General features: G+C 56.5%; 1 protein-coding gene across 10 annotated transcripts; it reads right to left on the bottom strand.

Moving 5' to 3' along the window:
* Positions 1–725: 725 nt before the first annotated feature.
* Positions 726–16837, bottom strand: ALG12 (ALG12 alpha-1,6-mannosyltransferase). Of its 10 annotated transcripts, none has more exons than XM_074003492.1 (12): positions 16650–16837; positions 14698–14741; positions 12432–12670; positions 12213–12345; positions 11417–11593; positions 9269–9442; positions 8709–8903; positions 8063–8166; positions 6557–6780; positions 1848–2017; positions 1691–1766; positions 726–1573 (listed from the first exon to the last, which is right to left on the bottom strand). In XM_074003492.1, exons 6-12 carry the CDS (start codon positions 9363–9365, stop codon positions 1345–1347), a joined length of 1095 nt encoding a protein of 364 aa, XP_073859593.1. In that variant the 5' UTR covers positions 9366–9442; positions 11417–11593; positions 12213–12345; positions 12432–12670; positions 14698–14741; positions 16650–16837; the 3' UTR covers positions 726–1344. The 10 variants fall into 10 exon arrangements, 9 of the variants coding, with proteins under 9 accessions (XP_073859593.1, XP_073859590.1, XP_073859592.1 ...); XM_074003489.1 differs by having other exon boundaries at positions 11417–11589; XM_074003491.1 differs by lacking the exon at positions 14698–14741 and having other exon boundaries at positions 16532–16837.
* Between the last annotated feature and the right edge of the window lie 11 nt (positions 16838–16848).

Here is a 16848-nt window from a genome sequence, read left to right as displayed (position 1 = left end):
CGTGTGTGTAGTGTGTACGCATGGTGTGTGCACATGTGCGTTGTGTGTGCATGTGTGGTGTGTACGCATGGTGTGTGAACCTGTGCACTGTGTGCATGTGTGTAGTGTGTGCACACATGCAGTGTGTGCATGCGTGTAGTGTGTGCACACATGCAGTGTGTGCATGCATGTATAGTATGCATGGTGTGTGCACGTGCATTGTGTGTGCATGTGTTGTGTGTATGCATGGTGCGTGCACGTGTGCATTGTATGTGTGCATGTGTGTGTAGTGTGTATGCATGGTGTGTACATATGTGCAGTGTGTGTGCATGTGTGGTGTGTATGCATGGTGTGCACGTGTGCAGTGTGTGTAGTGTGTATGCAAGGTGTGTGCGCATGTGCATTGTGTGTGTATACATGTGTAGTGTGTCTGCATGTTGTGTGCATGTGTGTAGTGTGTATGCATGTTGTGTGCATGAGTGTGTAGTGTGTATGCATGGTGTGTGCACATGTGCATTGTGTGTGTGCATGTGTGTGGTATGTGTGCATATGTGTGCAGCAGCACCTAGTCCCCTGTCTCCAGTGCCCAGCAGCATCACATGTACTTTGGAGCTTTATAAATGCATGGTCAGTGAAGCTGACAGCACCAAGCTGTCCCTTTACCATAACATCTGGAATAGTCACCTGTGATAAGCTATCACATAGGAAACATTTTTAAAAGTTCATTCTCATTATTTTCTGTAATCTTGAGAGGTTCCACTCAACATTTATTGTCTTACTCTTTTTCTCTCATTCCTTTTTGAATGTGTTTATCTCCTAAAATTTTATCTGTGATGGAGATGGGATGCCTGTGAATAAAAAAGTTGCAGTGGTGGCAGCAGGTCAGGGGGGCGGCAGGGGCCACCATGGTCTCCCCTGAGAGGGGGTGCTGTCTTAGGTGCCCCAAGAGGCCCTCTGGCAGCAGGCGTGGGGTGCTGCCAAACTACTGCTCCCCCCGGGTGGGCACGCCACGACACACATGGCCTCTGGGCAGACAGGTGCCCAGGTGAGCCCGCTGCTCCTCATTAATCATGAATGGCACCCGGTCTGGATGACAGATGACTGTCGCCCACCAGCCCTGAGCATGCCACCATCACCCTGGGCAGTGGTTCCCGGGGTGCCAACAAGACCTGGGCCCCTTGTTCTCTGGTGCTGTGAGCCCCAGGTGAGGCTGTGGAGGAGGCCCTGGCCCTGCTCTGGTGTCTGTGAGAGGCAGGTGCACAGTCCTTTGACTTGCTTGTCTGAATTGTCATAATTGTGCTGGAATTGTGCCAGAACACTCAGCTCCTGGAAGGCCTGTGGCTGCTGGGGGCTGCTTGGTCCCCCTCAGGACGGCCGGGGGAGCCTCTCCAGAAGCACCAGTTTTGTCTGCAGGTGGACGTTGAAGGGGGGCAGTTGGGTCAGGTTCAGACTCACACCTGTGGTGCCCACGATGCTGGCCAGGACCCAGTGTGTGTCCCTGTAGAGGGCCAGGAGCCCAGGGGCCGCCTCCATGAGGATGTGTGTGTACGCCAGCATGCCCGCCCCCGGCTGCACATCCTCCCTCTTGTCATACCTGTGGGATGAGAGCCAGTGGTCCTGCCCAGGGCCCCAAATCGCCCCATCCCCCACCCCGGGTGCCAAGGGGCCCTCACATGGCTTCCAGGAGGGTCGTGCTGTGTGTGACTCCTACCTCCAGGCACTGTTGACTTCGAGAAACCGAGACACGCCTGTCTGGGCGGCTGCCACGTCAATGTGCAGAAGGACGTCTAGGAAAACCAGGCCTGCCGTGAGAGCCCAGCCCTGCGGTCGGAGCCACATGGTCCCCAGGCAGCGCCTCCAGTACCCACCTGTCTGGGGGGGCACCAGCTGGTGCAGTCTCTGCATCGCGACGCCACCCGGGTAGTTGAAATGCGACACGTACAGGGCCGTGGCTGAGTAGGCGGCATTCACCACGAGGTGTCCGATCACAAGCAGAGACCCCGCTTTGTACAGCCAAGACTTTTTATAGTTATTCAGCCTGAGAAAAGAATGGTTACACATCATAGGCAGAACATGGTGACAATAAAGTTAATCTATCTACAAAACATAGTAGGAGCATAACCTGCTGTTCAACTTCTCCAAGTCATAACAAAGAGTTCACCACCAAATAAACAGATTAACCGGTAAAAGTAGTTAAGATACTGCCTCAAGAATTGTCTGTGAAATTCTACTTAAGATGCCAAATTAAACTTTAGATTAGATTTTTTTTTTCACTTTGTCCCCCAGGCTGGTGTGCATCGGCATAATCTCGGCTCACTGCAAGCTCTGCCTCCAAGGTTCATGCCATTCTCCTGCCTCAGTCTCCAGAGTAGCTGGGACTACAGGCACCCACCACCACACCTGGCTAATTTTTTGTATTTTTAATAGAGACGGGGTTTCACCGTGTTAGCCAGGATGGTCTCGATCTCCTGATCTCGTGATCTGCCCGTCTCGGCCTCCCAAAGTGCTGGGATTACAGGCGTGAGCCACCACACTCGGCCTAGATGAGATTTTTAAAAATATATTTTCTTTTTTTTGGAGACAGTCTCACTGTGTCACCCAGACTGGAGTGCAGTGGCATGATCTCAGCTCACTGCAACCTCCGCCTGCCAGGTTCAAGGGATTCTCCTGCCTCAGCCGCCCGCCACCATGCCCAGCTAATTTTTGTATGTTTAGTAGAGATAGGCTTTCACTATGTTGGCCAGGCTAGTCTTGAACTCATGACCTCGTGATCTGCCTGCCTCAGCCTTCCAAAGTGCTGGGATGACAGGCATGAGCCACCACGCCCAGCCTAAAAATATATTTTCAAACAATCCCAAGTGACTGTGTAGGTCAGAGTGTCACCCGCGTGGCCAAGCCCACTTCCAGCAGGTGAGTGACCTCTGTGGCACAGGGCGCCGCTAGTTCTCTCACAATCGACTGTGCCAATCTCAGACTCCTACGGCAGAGTTAGCAGCTGCCAGAGACTGCGTGGCCCACGAAGATGAGGTTCCTTATTAGCTGGTCATTAACGGAAAAGCTTGCCAACCCTGGTCTAAACGCCATGAACCCCTGATCAAGACTCGCTCTCTTCCAAACCCACCAGGCTCCTCGGAGCCCTCTTCTCTGCACGCCCTGCCCTTTGCTATGGTTTGGATCTGCGTCCCCACCAAATCTCATGTCCAGCTGTGATCCCCAATGCTGGAGGTGGGGCCTGGTGGGAGGTGACTGGGCCATGGAGGTAGAGCCTTCAGGAATGGATTAGTGCCATCCCCTCCATGCTGTTCTCCTGATACTGAGTGAGTTCTCGAGATGTCTGCTTGCTTGAAAATGGGTGATGCCTCCCCTGTCCCTCTTCCTCCTGCTCTGGCCACACAAAACGTGCCTGCTTCCCTTTGGCCTTCCTCCATGATGGAAAGTTTCCCCAGGCCTCCCCGGAAGCTGCAGACACCAGTATCACACTTCCTATACGGCCTACGGAACCGCCAGCCAATCCTGTGCGGCCTGCGGAACCGCCAGCCAATCCTGTGCGGCCTGCGGAACCGCCAGCCAATCCTGTGCGGCCTGCGGAACCGCCAGCCAATCCTGTGCGGCCTGCGGAACCGCCAGCCAATCCTGTGCGGCCTGCGGAACCGCCAGCCAATCCTGTGCGGCCTGCGTAACCGCCAGCCAATCCTGTGCGGCCTGCGTAACCGCCAGCCAATCCTGTGCGGCCTGCCGAACCGCGAGCCAATGAAGCCTCCTCTTTATAAATTATCCGGTCTCCGGTGTTTCTTGACAGCAGTGCGAGAGCAGACTAGTGCACCCGTGAACAAACTCTGGGGCCGTTCCTGAGCTCGAGGCCGCTCCTAGGATGACCCCAGCCTCCTAAGTGCCTGCCCCAAAGAGCTCAGCACTGCCAGGGCGTTCGCCCTTTGTTCCCGCCCAGAGCTGGAGCAGGCAGTCACTGCGGAAAGCTTGCACCCCCAGGACTGTGGCAAGGCCCTGGGCCCTGACGCCGGGGGGGATGGCCTGCTCTTGCTCCCAGGGTGACCGGGCTGAGGACCTGACTTCGGAGGGGGACTTGCTCTACCCTGCACCCCCTCATTTAGACGCCCCAAGTTTGTCCTCCTCCGGATAAGGCCGACTGGCAGAGCGGGGGCCCTTGCATGGAGCAGCCCTCACGCCCAGCACACCAGGCCTCAGACACTCCTGCCTTTGGTTTCAGCAGAGCTGGGTCCAGTTCACACTGGATCTTCTTCCCTGCTAGAAAAGTCTGTCACCAAATACAATACATCTGCGCCACTCTCCCCGTCTTTCCCACCCTCTTTTCCATGACTCGGGCTGGGGTCTGCTCCCCCTTTAGCCCTGAGCCGACCCCTTGGACGAGAGGGAGCCAAAGGCACAGAAAAGCAGAGGCAGAGCTCCCAGGAGCCCCCACTGAGGCATGGCTACAGCAGCTGGAAAAGCCCCCAACCCAGGCATGGCCATGGCAGCTGGAGGAGCCCCCAAACCAGCACGGCCACGGCAGCCAGAGGAATCCCCAGGGGCCCCATGGAGGCATGGCCACGGCAGCTGGAGGAGCCCCCCAACCTGGGCACGGCCATGCAGCCAGAGGAACCCCCAGTGAGGAACAGCCATGGCAGCTGGAGGAGCTCCCAGGGGCTCCACGGAGGCACGGCCACGGCAGCTGGAGGAACCCCTAGCGAGGAACAGTCACAGCAGCCAGAGGAGCTCCCAGGCCCAAGGGCAGTGCAGAGCAGTGGGAGCTGAGGGGCACCACCCCGTCCCCTGTAACAGGTGTCACCGGAAAGCACCTGACCGCTGCCTGGGATCAGGGACCGTGCTGTGGGACGTCCTCTCCAGCCAGAGTGGGCACCTCTCAGCACCTCAGGCCCCAGCCCTCCTGGCCCGCAGCCCTTTTACCCCTCAATGTCCAGTGTGGCCTGAGTTGGCCTTCTGTTCCCATCAAGGCAGCAAGCTCTGAATGGGCACAGAGCTGGCCAGCCTCAGCCCCGGGTCCTTCCCCAGCACCCACAGGGCCAGCAGTGATAGACTCTCCTGGACCTGAGCCCTAGGTCCTTCCCCAGCACCCACAGGGCCCAGCAGTGATGGACTCTCCTGGCTTCCTGAGGCTTGCGACACTGAGTGGCAGCTGCACTCAGACCACCCCACCCTCAGCCCAGGCAGTGCCCTCCCCAGGCCCTGGCAGGCTCCCAGCTCCACCTCCATCACCTGCTACCTTCAGTCCCTCCCCCCAGGAAGCCTGCCCACCCTCCACAGGACCCCGAGCCTGGGCCACACTGGGCCCTCTGTACCCAGCCACAGGCACCTCCCTGACCATCCCCCTCTTCCAGCCAGATGACCTGCCTTGACAAATGCCCTCAACCCTGAGGCCCTGTCAGGATGGCCATGAACGTCCTTCCTCCACCTAACCTGTCGCCCTCAGAGCCTCCCAGGCCTGGCTGCCCCTGCCCTCTGCCGTCGATACCTGTGTGAGTGTCCCTCCCCTGTGACAGAGATGGGGACCGCTGGTGCATCACCATATGTAGACCAGTCACCAAATTAACCCAAGACAGAGACCACCTGAGCAAAGCCCTCTGTCAGCAGGTCGCCAGGCCGGCCCATCCCATGCAGACCTCAGGGAGGAGAGAGGACTGGGGCCACCCTCTTTTGACATAAGCACCTAATTCAACACGCCCTGTGTTTATCTTAAAATATAGTTGGTAGGCCGGGCGCGGTGGCTCAAGCCTGTAATCCCAGCACTTTGGGAGGCCGAGACGGGCGGATCACAAGGTCAGGAGATCGAGACCATCCTGGCTAACATGGTGAAACCCCGTCTCTACTAAAAATACAAAAAAACTAGCCGGGCGAGGTGGCGGGCGCCTGTAGTCCCAGCTACTCAGGAGGCTGAGGCAGGAGAATGGCGGGAACCCGGGAGGCGGAGCTTGCAGTGAGCTGAGATCCGGCCACTGCACTCCAGCCTGGGCGACAGAGCGAGACTCCGTCTCAAAAAAAAAAATAAATAAACAAAATAAAATAGTTGGCCGGGTGCAGTGGCTCAAGCCTGTAATCCCAGCACTTTGGGAGGCCGAGACGGGCGGATCACGAGGTCAGGAGATCAAGACCATCCTGGCTAACACAGTGAAACCCCGTCTCTACTAAAAAATACAAAAAACTAGCGGGCGAGGTGGCGGGCATCTGTAGTCCCAGCTACTCCGGAGGCTGAGGCAGGAGAATGGTGTGAACCCGGGAGGCGGAGCTTGCAGTGAGCTGAGATCCGGCCACTGCACTCCAGCCTGGGCGACAGAGCAAGACTCCGTCTCAAAAAAAAAAAAAAAAACCGCCCCGGTGGCTCACACCTGTAATCCCAGCACTTTGAGAGGAGGCAGGAGGATGGCTTGACTCCCTAGGAGTTGAGGGGTGCAGTGAGCCATGATCGCTCTGCTGCACTCCAGCCTGGGTGACAGAGCAAGACCCTGTTTCAAAACTTAAACACACACATACACCCCCCACACAGTAAATCAGTGAACCTGTTTCCAATGAAACTAAAAATGCATGTCACAAAAAGAGTGCTCACAGGTAGGAGCAGCCTCTGGCAGCTGTGATGTTGAGAGCAGGGAAGGCATAGATGATGAAGCGTAGCTCCTTGTGCGGCAGGAGGGAGTAGAGCGCCACGAAACCCAGTGCCAGCACCGTCAGTGCGTGCGTCCTTCTGTCCACCAAGCCCAGGGGGACGAAGAGCAGGCTGCAGCCCAGGCCGCGGGGCAGGGCTGAGTAGAAGTACCACAGCAGTGGGGAGGTCTGCGGGCTGGGTTAAGGAGGCCATGCACCTGTCCACACATGAGCCCACGGGCTGGGTGGCGGGGTCAAGGCAGAGAAGATGCCTGAAGACAGTTGTGCTGAGAGATGCAGCCTGGGCCATGGCTCGCGTGCACAGACACCACTCAGACCCCAGGCCCCCTCCTGAAAGATACACCCAGGCCACGGCATGGGTGCACACATACCACTTGGGCTTCGGGCCCCCTCCAGGCAGGACCAAGGCAGAAAGGGCCGCAGGATGTTCGGTCTCTGCACCCTTTTCTTCACTGTTAAAAACAGATGGTCAGCCAGGCGCAGTGGCTCACGTATGTAATCCCAGCACTTTGGGAGGCCAAGGTGGGCGGATCACGAGGTCAAGGAATCGAGACCATCCTGGCCAACATGGTTAAACCCCATCTCCGATACAAATACAAAAATTAGCTAGGCGTGGTGGCAAGTGCCTGTAATCCCAGCTACTCAGGAGGCTGAGGCAGGAGAATCACTTGAACCAGGGAGTTGGAGGTTGCAGTGAGCCGAGATCGTGCCATTGCACTCCAACCTGGCAACAGGGTGAGACTCTGTCTCAAAAAACAAACAAACAAACAAAAACAGATGGTCACGGGTGACACACATGTTGGGGATTTGTTATACTATTCCATCTACGCATGTACATTTGACATACTTCCTAAGAAAGTGCTTTTTAAATGCAGATTGTCCAGGCCAGGTGTGGTGGTTCACACCTGTAATCCCAGCACTTTGGGAGGCCGAGGTGGGCAGATCACTTGAGGTCAGAAGTTCAAGACCAGCCTGACCAACATGGTAAAACCCCATCTCTACTAAAAATACAAAAATTAGCCAGGCATGCTGGCGCGCGCCTATAGTCCCAGCTACTCGTGAGGCTGAGGCAAGAGAATTGCTTGAACCAGGGATGCAGAGGCTGCAGTGAGCTGAGATCACACCACTGTACTCCAGCCTGGGCGACAGAGCCAGACTCGGTCTCAAAAAAAAGAAAAAAAAAAAAAAAGGGCAGATTGTCCAAGGAGCAGAAGAGAGGCTGGGTTAATCTGGGGCGGGGCTGTTTCCACAGGACTGAGAGAGGGCAGCCGGGACCTCACCGCCCATGGTCAGCATTTCCCAGGAGCAAGTGGGAGGGAGGGGCTCCATCCTGACCCTGCGGCCAGGCTGCACAGAAGGGAGAAGCAGCTGCTTCCACCACCCAAGGAGGCCCAGGAGGTGTGGCTGGGGGTCCCACCCACCGCCCTCCTGCACGGACACTGAAGGATACCCCCCAGTTGGCGCTTTTGTTCAGGACAGTGTTGTACCAAAACACCTTTCCTTCTGGCCACGTGAGCTGCCGCCAAAAATAAGAGTCCACGGCAACCGTCAGTCCTGATAAAATAAAATAGTTTCTTACTTGCAAACACAGCCATCAGTAAACATCCCGCCACAGTGCAGCCCCCATCACTACAGAAACTACAAGCTGCTTTCAAAGCAAAGAGGTTGGGCTGGGTGGGAAGATTGCTGGAGCCTAGGAGTTGGAGGTTGCAATGGACCACGATCACGCCACTGCACTCCATCCTGGGTGACAGAGCAAGCTCTCTCTAAAACAAAGAATAGAAAAAAGACGCCAGCTGTGTCGAGGACACCACTGCCCAGAACCACCGCCTGGCGCAGGGACAAGCCACGCTCTGCTCTTGTGGACTCCCCCAGCCCAAGGACAAGGCACAGACCAGTGCACGGGGGCTCCCAAGGTGCAGAGTGGGGCCCCCTGGAGACCCCGGGCAGGAGGCTTAGGACTGAAATGTTTTAACACTGCAAAAGTTAGAGTCATTTTATTTCATGGGGATGAAAACGTCCCAAATTTCTCTTGACCTTTGTAAAACAAGGCAAAACAAAATCCAGTTAGAAGCATCCCGCAGCGACTGACTTACCTAAACAGAGGATCCCCGCCGGGATGGCGTGGCGAAGGGCTCTGACTACAGAAATCTTTCGGTTGCTCAAGGCCAGCAGCAGCAGGAGGCCCAGGAACAGGCACAGCTCCGCCCTGAACACGATGATGGTGAAGGCTGACAGCCAGATGAAGCGGGCCCACTCGTGCCGCAGCCAGGCTGCCAGGGCCAGCAGGACTGCAAGACAGCGCGGGAGGGTGCCCATCAGACACAGGGCCCACCTGGCCCAGAAAACACCCTGGGAAGCGAAGGGACCTTGCTCTAACCAGCAGCTGTTCCTTTTCTTATCATAAAAGTCACACAAATATCCCAGAAAACAAACTGCTCAGAGCCGCCCCCCGCACCCACGCTGTTGGCTAGGAAGTGCATCCCAACCCAGCAGGGAAAACAAAGAGCCCGGTTTCAGGTCACGGACCATCCTGAGGAGCCCAGCGGGGAGTGGCCATCACAAGGGAGGCGCTGTCATCAGCCGGGGAGCCCCTGACTCAGGGGAGCCCCTGCCCAGCACCGTGGGCGTGCAGGCACAGCCGGCAGCTACGTACCTACGGGCAGGGCCAGCACGTTGGGCAGTGTCCGCGTGCAGTAGAACATCAGGTGGAACTGCACGGCCGTCACCCAGCAGAACATGGTGGCCACCATGGCCCCAAACTGCCGTCTCACTTCCTTTTGTAACGTCCAGAGTCCAAAAATCACGCCGAGTCCGAGCACTCCTCTAACTAAACAAAGACAGTGACAGCACGTGAGCCTGTCGCGGAGGAGCATCCAGTGGGTCCTCCTACGTGAGTCCTCCTATGTGGATCCTTCTACACATATCTTTCTATATGGATTTTTCTATGTTGCTGCAACGCCAGCTGACGGCCATGTCAGGCAAAGCAGCCTTGAGGGCATTGTCTCCATGTCTAAGACAGACGTCTGGCCCCAGGCCCCCTGCGCTCCTGTCGGGAACTGAAACGCCCAAGCCTGGTGCCACGAGGGCTCTTGTGGGGGCTGCTCTCTGAAGCATGAGGGAGGAACTTGGGGGTGCTACAAGCTGAGCCCCACACTAAACCAGAGACCCCATCGGGCTGTGGCATCTCCAGGGGCAACGTTTGCAAGGGCCGGGCTCAGACCTTGCTCTAACCAGCAGCCGTGAGGAGGTGGGACGTGGCGGGAACACAGGCTCCCAGGCAGGAAGGGGGTCAGGACCCCTCTCCCCATTCAACAGCGGGAGCCACCTCTGGGCTGGTGGTCTGAGGAGGAGGCGGTGAGGGGGCAGGTGTGCCCAGGACAGTACCCAGCCGACCACACATCCTCACCGTGGACTGGCCTGTCAGCCGCTGCCAAGAGAGGCTGAAAACAGGAAGAAAAATGAACTCCTGGGTATCTCTCGCCACCTTTCCGGAAGGCCAGAGGGACTTCGAAGCCCCCATGTGAGAGGCAACTGGGTCCAGGCAGCTGTGGGGGCCAACAGGCAGAGATACGCAGGCATTGCAAGGGGGCCACAGACGTCTGAGCGCTGGACCTGCTGTTCCCAGAACACCCCGTAAGCACACCGGGCATTTTCTTTTCACTGATTGCTGGATTCAGACTGCAAATGTCTTTTTTTTTTTTTTTTCTTTTTTCTTTTTAAGGACAGAGCTTCCCTCTGTTGCTCACGCTGGAGTGCAGTGGCACAATCTCGGCTCACTGCAACCTCTGCCTTCCGGGTTCAAGCAATTCTGCTACTTCAGCCTCCCGAGTAGCTGGGATTACAGGCACACGCTGCCATGCCCAGCTAATTTTTGTATTTTTAGTAGAGACAATGTTTCCCCATGTTGGCCAGGATGGTCTCAAACTCCTGACCTCAGGTGATGCCCCTGCCTCGGCATCCCGAAGTTCTGGGATTACAGGCGTGAGTCACCGCATCTGGCCTGAATGTCTCAACAGGACATTTTTCCCTGATACCCAGGAGTGGGTCTGGCTCCAGCTGCTGCATTTTTGGTGCTGGAATTCCCCCTGGGCTTTTAAACAATTCACAGACCCCGGCAAAGCCCCACTTCCCCTTTTTCCCATCAGGTCCATCCCCTGCGTCTCTTCTCTTGGTTTTCCATCTTCCCAAATGCCCAGCAATCTCAATGCCGTGCCCAACAAGGGCAGCCTCAGCTCCAGGATCAGCCTCGGCCCCAGGATCAGCCTCGGCCCCAGGATGACCTTCAGTCCCAGGATGACGTGCTCTTCATCCAGAGAGGAAGGATTTTGGCCTGTGGCAGGGGCTGGCGGGGGCGGGGCACTAGCAATTCCAGGTCATCTTAGTGGGATCAGGAAGGACCCAGGGTGGGCTCCCGTTCACTGGCTGAAGCTGCAGCCCTCCGAGTTTCTGTCCAGCCGGAGTCTGCCCAGCTCTGCCCAACCTCCCGGCCTCTTGCTGCCACCCCTGGAATACGCAGAAGCTTCCAGGGGAATGTGGACTCAGCCCTGGGATTGCCTGTGGACTTCCTTTCCCTGGCTCATGGCCCCCCAACTCCTCCCCATCTGGGGCTCCCTGATGCCTCCACAGGACACGCACGGCTTGCCCAGCTGTCCCCATGCCATGGTGGGTTTCCATTCCCAATCTGCCCTTCAAGAAGCAGAACTGCTGCTTCCCCAGGAATGTGCGGCTTCTTAACGCTCTCCATGCAGGCTGGACAGACTCACTGCAAGCATGTCTGGGTATTAAATCAATAAAAATGTACCGAAATGAAAAAGTGGTGATTGCTGACTTTAAAAACTCAGGTTGTGTGACTGGACATGGTGGCTCACGCCTGTGGGAGGCTGAGGTGGGATGATCACTTGAGCCCAGGAGTTCAAAGCTGCAGTGAGCTATGATTGCACCACTGCACTCCAGCCTGGGTGACACAGCAAGGCCCTGTCTCAAAAAAAAAAAAAAAAAAAAAATCGGTTTTCAGAACAATATGTAATATGTACAAAATGTCCTAAAATTGTTTTTTTTTTAGTCCTCATGTGGGCACAGAGAAAGACCCAGGATTTGCACATGGGCCCTGCAGTGGCGGCCTCTGGGAATGCGAGGTTTCTGTTTGTAACGTTCCCCAAGGCAAATGGTGCTGTTTCTGCAGGAATAAAGGCTGTTGACCCCATTGGGGTTCGCCAGGTGAGGCGGGAGCAGCAGGCTCAGGTGGCGAGAGCTGCGTCACAGACACACGGCACTTCTCTTGTACCTGCCCTGGGGAGTGAGTGCCGTCATCCCTCATTTCCCAGTCAAGAGTGTGGAGGCACAGAGGGGCTGGCCCAGATGTCCCAGCCTGACCTGAGTGCCTGCTCTGAGCCGCCATGCCACGGTGATCGAGGGCAGGCAAGACTGTAACAGACAGCGTTCCTGGGCGGGGGGACCGTGGCCTCGCTGAGGTCACCTGATGACACCATGATCCCTCACTCCCTCCTCCTTTGTTGAAGACTCTCTTACCTACTAGCTGAGAGTAAAACCTGCACCATGGTCTTCACTCCCTCCTCCTTTGTTGAAGACCCCCTTACCTATTAGCTGAGAGTAAAACTTGGACATTTCTAACAGCGAAAGCACGTAAACGGCGGGGCTGGAGAATGCCGCGATCACCACTGGCCCGAGGAACGTCCTGGGGACGACTCCGGGGAACTCGAGATGGTCGTACTGCGAGGAGAAGGGCAGGTCAGTGCACCGGGGCCCTGCCAGCTGGTAACATGAGGTTTTCCCCAAGGACAGCAGGGGCCCCTCACCTGTTCCAGGTCTCGCCAGTGGTACAGCAGGTCATGTGTGGCCTGCAGGTTGAAGCTCTCCTCCACTTTGGTGTAGGGACAGGTGACCAGGTGGACAGTGGCTACGGCCACCAGCAACGCCAGCAACAGGGGACGCCTGCCTGATGACCCCTTTCCAGCCATTCCAGGCTTTCAGTTTCACGTACCTTCACAGGGCAGGGTGCGAGACACCAGCCGTTAGTACTGCCACTCCATGCATGCTGGAAAAGTGAAAACAGATTCCTGAGTTTTGAAAGTCATGCTTGTGCTCGTTTGTGAGATCTGGGTAAAGAGTTAGCAGGAATTCTCTGAACTACTGTCTTAGTTGCATTACCACAAATCTGAAAACGCATAAAGATGGAAAGTTCGGGGAAAAAAATCACACTTGAGAAGCTTGCATATTGCAACCAGTGATCTGACACTTTCAGCTCTGTGCATGTTTTTTGGGGGAGAAGGACCTCAGCAGCAGAACCTTGAGTCCGAGCAGGCCTGGGCCACCAGGGCAACGGAGGTTGGTAAATGGCCCCTGCCCTCCGGTCTAAATCAGGCAGGAGAGTCAGCAAAACCCAGGCTCGGCCCCGAGGGAACTGGCTGAGGAAGACGGAATGGGAGGCTGACGGGGGCTGGTTAGCTGAGTGGGAGGCACAAAGCTGGAGGGTGGCAGACGGGGGCCCCAGGGGGGTGGGAGGCTGAACGCAGTACAGCTGCCGGGACACAGGGCTCAAGTGGTCAGCAAAGCCCCTACTCCCAGGAATGGCAGGATGCGGCTGTGGATGCCGGGATGCGGCTGTGGATGCCGAGATGCGGCTGTGGATGCCTGCGCCGAACCCCACCCTAGGGGCTGGGAGAAGCCATGGCAGGCTTTCCCAAAGGTGGCACCGCACCGGCCATGAGCCTGTGTGTGAGCCTGGGGAGACTGGCAATGGGTCCCCCAAATACTAACAGGACAACTGCAGGGGCCCGTGGCACACAGCTTCCTGAGAGGCCAGCAACACGTCCAGCTGCTACACGTGAAAGGCCGAGGGAGGGAAGCGGGCAAATTCTTCACGTTTCTGGATTCTTTTAAAACACGTTTGATTTTATTCAGTCCAAACCAGAAGAGCCAGAAGCAAAGGGAGAGAGAGCCCCAGCGCTTATCGTTTGTTAAAACTACTTAAAAAAAAAATTTTTTTTTTAAGAGACAGCGTCTCACTCTGTCTCCCAAGCTGGAGTGCAGTGGCGTGATCGTGGCTCACTGTAGCCTCAGACTCCTGGGATCCTTTTGCCCCAGCCTCCTGAGTAGTTGCAGCTACAGGTGTGGGTCACCACACTCAGCTAAGTTTTCTTATTTTTTATAAAGACAGGGTCTTGCTTTGTAGCCCAGGCTGGTATGGAATTCCTGGCTTCAAGCAATCTTCCCACCTTGGCCTCCTGAAGCGTTGGGATTACAGGCATGGGCCACCGTGCCCAGCCAAAACTACCTTTTGATCAAATGGAGACTTAAGAAGTCTACAATGATGGCAACCAAAAGAAAATCTGTAGATTAGAAGGAAGAGGAACCCTATTTGGTATGGTGGGCAGGGAGTGGACAGAAAGAGAAAAGAAAGTTTTAATAATTTTACAATGACTAAAATGGTATGCAGTTCTTTCCTTTGCCAAATATAAAAACCTGGGGCCAGGTGTGGTGGCTCATTCCTGTAATCCCAGCACTTTGGGAGGCTGAGGTGGGCAGATCACGAGGTCAGGAAATCAAGACCATCCTGGCCAACATGGTGAAACTGTCTCTACTAAAAATACGAAAATTAGCTGGGCGTGGTAGCGCGTGCCTATAATCCCAGCTACTCTGGAGGCTGAGGCAGGAGAATCGCTTGAGTCCGGGAGGCAGAGGCTGCAGTGAGCCAAGATTGTGCCACTGAAATCCAGTCTGGGCCACAGAGCAGGACTCTGCCTCAGAAATAAAAAAGAAAATAAATAAATAATAAAAAACTTAAAAAAATAAACTTGGTATCAAACAAAGAGAAAGGCTGAAGAACTAGGTTAAGAGTCACTGTCCACCAGATGAGGGAGCACCACTCAGCTGTCTCCCACTTGCTAAGACACAAGCTTTATGACGGTGGGGGGTTTTTGATGCTGGATTATTTTTCCCACCAGTGCAGCCTCAGCACTGCACTGGTGGGAAAGAGGCCAGCCTCTGTGGCCTGAAGGCTGCCTCTCTGCCACCTCTCCTGCTAGACTCATCCTGTGGGCAGGGCTTGTTTGGTGGACTCACCGCTGAATCAGCAGAGCCTGCTGCACAGTAGGCACTCAACAAGGCTGCCGAAGAAGAAATAGGTAAAAACTCTTACGCAGGGATCTCATCACACCAGCCCACGTGCTTATTACAAATATGTTCCAGCGGCCGGGAGCGGTGGCTCACTCCTGTAATCCCAGCACTTTGGGAGGCCGAGGCAGGCGGATCACAAGGTCAGGAGATCGAGACCATCCTGGCTAACATGGTGAAACCCCGTCTCTACTAAAAATACAAAAAATTAGCCAGGCGTGGTGGCGTGCGCCTGTGGTCCCAGCTACTCAGGAGGCTGAGGCAGGAGAATCACTGGAACCTGGGAAGCAGAGGTTGCAGCGAGCCGAGATTGCACCACTGCACTCCAGCCTGGGTGGCAGAGTGAGGCTCCGTCTCAAAGAAAAAAAAAAAAAAGAAGAAAGAAAAGAAAAGAAATTGGTCAAATCAGATGTTACTTTTTTTTTTTTTTTTTTTTTTTAATTGAGACGGAGTTTCACTCTTGTTGCCCAGGCTGGAGTGCAGTGTCATGATCTCGTTCAATGCAACCTCCAATTTCTGGCTTCAAGTGATTCTCCTGGCTCAGCCTCCAGAGTAGCTGGGATTACAGGCATGTGCCACCACGCCCGGCTAATTTTTGTATTTTTTTAGTAGAGACAGGGTTTCACCACATTGGCCAGGCTGGTCTCGAACTCCTAACCTCAGGTGATCCGGCCACCTTAGCCTCCCAAATTGCTGGGATTACAGGCATGAGCCACTGCGCCTGGCCCAGATGTTACTATTACTAATAATAATCATTAGCCTCTCAGCAGGAAACACAAATGATCTGATGCAAATCACAGCTGCTGCCCATCAAAGACCAGAAAAAACCATGTTATCTGCACTCCTTCCTTCCAGACAGGAGTTCTGTGAAATCCAGACACTGCACATTTCCCCTAATTTAAACCAGGGGTTCCTGAACATTAGCGAGTGTTCATCACCTCAAGCACCTGTAGAAATGCAGATCCCCAGCCCCCAAAGACACTGAGTGGACCCCAGCCCCAGGTGGAAAGTCCAGCCCCCAGGTGAAAAACCCATCCCCCAGGTGGGAGGTCCAGCCCCAGGTGAGAGGTCCAGCCTCCGGGTGAGAGGTCCGACCCCCGGGTGAGAGGTCCAGCCCCAGGTGGGGAGCCCGACCCCAGGTGAGGGGTCCAGCCTCAGGTGAGAGGTCCAGCCTCCGGGTGAGAGGTCCAGCCCCAGGTGGGGAGTCCGACCCCAGGTGGGGAGCCCGACCCCAGGTGAGGGGTCCAGCCCCAGGTGAGAGGTCCAGCCTCCGGGTGAGAGGTCCGACCCCCGGGTGAGAGGTCCAGCCCCAGGTGGGGAGCCCGACCCCAGGTGAGGGGTCCAGCCTCAGGTGAGAGGTCCAGCCTCCGGGTGAGAGGTCCAGCCCCAGGTGGGGAGTCCGACCCCAGGTGAGGGGTCCAGCCCCAGGTGAGAGGTCCGGCCCCAGGTGGGGAGCCCAGTCCCAGGTGAGGGGTCCAGCCCCAGGTGAGAGGTCCGGCCCCAGGTGGGGAGCCCGACCCCAGGTGAGGGGTCCAGCCCCAGGTGAGAGGTCCGGCCCCAGGTGGGGAGCCCAGTCCCAGGTGAGGGGTCCAGCCCCCAGGTGACAAGTCCAGCTCCAGGTGAGAGGCCCGGCCCCCAGGTAACAGGTCCAGCCCCAGATGAGGAGCCCGGCCTCAGGTGAGGGGTCCAGCCCCCGGGTGACAGGTCCGGCCCCAGGTGAGGAGCCCGGCCCCAAGTGAGGGGTGCAGCCCCAGGAGCACCGGGCTGTGACGCGTGGGCATACGCGGTGAGGTCTCAGGAATCCAACGCCAGCGCCAGCTCGGGTCGCGCCCCTGCCCGCCTCCTCCCTGGTCTCGCCGCGCGCCCGCCTGAGGGCCCCGGTTGCGGCAGCGCGCACTGACCTCCGCAGCTCCCGGCGGCGTCCTTCGGAACGCGGCTGCCTAGGCCGGCCTCGGCAGGAAGCGGGACGGCGGAAACAGAACAGAGCGAAGCCTTTGCCCGAATCTAAAGTGGCCACCGCAACCCTGGCCGCTGCGGCCGCGAGGACCCTCTGTGCCCTGAGTAAACATGGCCGCCGCGGGCTGCGCGCAAGGGGCGGGG

The sequence above is a fragment of the Macaca fascicularis genome, chromosome 10 (assembly GCF_037993035.2).
Source record: "Macaca fascicularis isolate 582-1 chromosome 10, T2T-MFA8v1.1".
NCBI classification, from domain to species: domain Eukaryota; kingdom Metazoa; phylum Chordata; class Mammalia; order Primates; family Cercopithecidae; genus Macaca; species Macaca fascicularis.
This window is presented reverse-complemented; position numbering and strand designations above follow the sequence as displayed.